General features: G+C 56.3%; 1 protein-coding gene across 1 annotated transcript in view; it reads right to left on the bottom strand.

Moving 5' to 3' along the window:
* Window positions 1-540: 540 nt before the first annotated feature.
* Window positions 541-1,614, bottom strand: part of WASF2 (WASP family member 2) — an 11,444-nt gene continuing 10,370 nt past the window's right edge. Inside the window, exons 8-9 of the mRNA XM_005427135.3 lie at window positions 1,502-1,610; window positions 541-1,082 (exon numbers count right to left, since the gene is read on the bottom strand). Coding sequence (XP_005427192.1) covers window positions 925-1,082; window positions 1,502-1,610 — 267 coding nt within the window. The 3' untranslated portion in view covers window positions 541-924. The remainder of the gene's footprint in view (window positions 1,083-1,501; window positions 1,611-1,614) is intronic.

Genomic DNA, 1,614 nt, shown 5'->3' with positions numbered 1-1,614 from the left:
CACACCATCTCCCTGTCTTAGGCACTGGATTTGGAATTTTAAAACACAATCTCAGCATGAATTGGAGAAAATCAGCCCGGCGACGTCTGGCCACTGCTCAGAGCTGACCACAGATGTGTCTCAGTGGGGCAGTGGCTCTGCTTTCCCAAGAGTGGGAAGCTGAACAAGCATCCTGCCCTGGTTTTACATCCCTCTGTGCAAGTCTCCTCTTGGCAAAGCAGTCCAGGAGATCTGAGGAAGGTAAAGGCAGCTTCTAAAATAAAAAAAGTCTCTCCTTACACTGCACCCAACCCAAGGCACTCAGCACCCTCGGAGCTGGGAAATGCACCCCATGCAGGGTGATCTGGAATTAATACTCAGGGGTCAGGGGGGAAAGAATTGTGCACTATTGCCAAAAACCTGATTATGTGACAGTGGGATGCAGCAGAGAACTGACATTTAAAGCCCATTTTCTTGCAGCACTACCAGTATTCACTGGCAAGGAAGAGCCATCAGATCAACTGTCTGCTGTTGCACTGAGAAAACCAGCTGAAAATGTCCTTCATCCAAAAGGCCACATGGCCACAACAGGATCATCCATCTTTACTTTAAAAATCCCTCAGGATGGAGGGTTTATATGTGCTCTGCCTGGTGGCATCAAAAATCTGGAGGTTTAGCTCTCTTTTAAATAAGCAACCGTTACACCCCCTCCAGCTAAATCCCAGTGCCGCATCCTCAGTGTCCGTGAGGAGACCTTTTGGAAAGGCAGAGCACGGAGCCCTGCCAGAGCTGCAGGGGAGGGAGAGGGGAGACATGCTGCTGGTTGTCTGAAAACCCTTGGCACATCTTTGGTTACGGGATGAGCAGGATGTGGTGCGAGGTTTGGCCACCTGATCCGGGAAGAAGCGAGCCCAGGAGAGGAGGGAAGGAGGGCTGGGAGCGCGGCTAATCCGACCACTCGTCCTCGTCGAACTCGGAGGAGTCGTCCTCGGAGTCGCTGTACTCCACCGCGATGCGGCGCGACAGGATGGTGGCCACGTCGTTGCCCACCACGTCCCGCTTCTCCTGCTCCCGCTGCTCCTCCACCTTGCGCAGCTGGAAGCCTGGTGGGCACAAGGGAACAGAGGGGATCACGCCAAGCTCTTGGTTCACACTGTCTCCCTTGTCACAGGGCTCTGAGCGAGGCAGGCTGGGGGTGTTGGGGTAATGCTGATGGTGACAGCCAGGATGGGCTGGGTGGGGAGGCGCAATGGGAAGCAAATCCCTCCTGTGCCCCTCCCCAGGGTAACCCCAGTGCTGCACCTTCCCCAGCAAACCTGCATCACTCCAATTCCGGCACTGCCATCTCCAGAAGTGCTGGGGGAAGCATAAGACCCAGCAAGGCGCTCATGAGGGTGGCAGACAAGGAGGGACCACAAGGGACAAGCCTTGAGCAGCAAGGCAGTCACGCTGCTCCCAGGAGACAGCTCCCAAGGGCTTTCCAGAGGCAGAGGAGAGCGCTGGCATGGAAACACAGCCTTACCTTGCCGAATAGCCGACAGCAGATCACTCCTGGCATCGCTCACCGCGGGCAAGGATGACTTGGGCTTGGCTGCGGAGGTGTCGGAGGGCGGAGGGGGGGGCGGGGGCCCATCC

The sequence above is a fragment of the Geospiza fortis genome, unplaced genomic scaffold (assembly GCF_000277835.1).
Source record: "Geospiza fortis unplaced genomic scaffold, GeoFor_1.0 scaffold432, whole genome shotgun sequence".
Taxonomy (NCBI): Eukaryota; Metazoa; Chordata; class Aves; order Passeriformes; family Thraupidae; genus Geospiza; species Geospiza fortis.
Note: the sequence above shows the minus strand (reverse complement) of the source record. Positions and strands in the feature narration are given on the sequence as shown.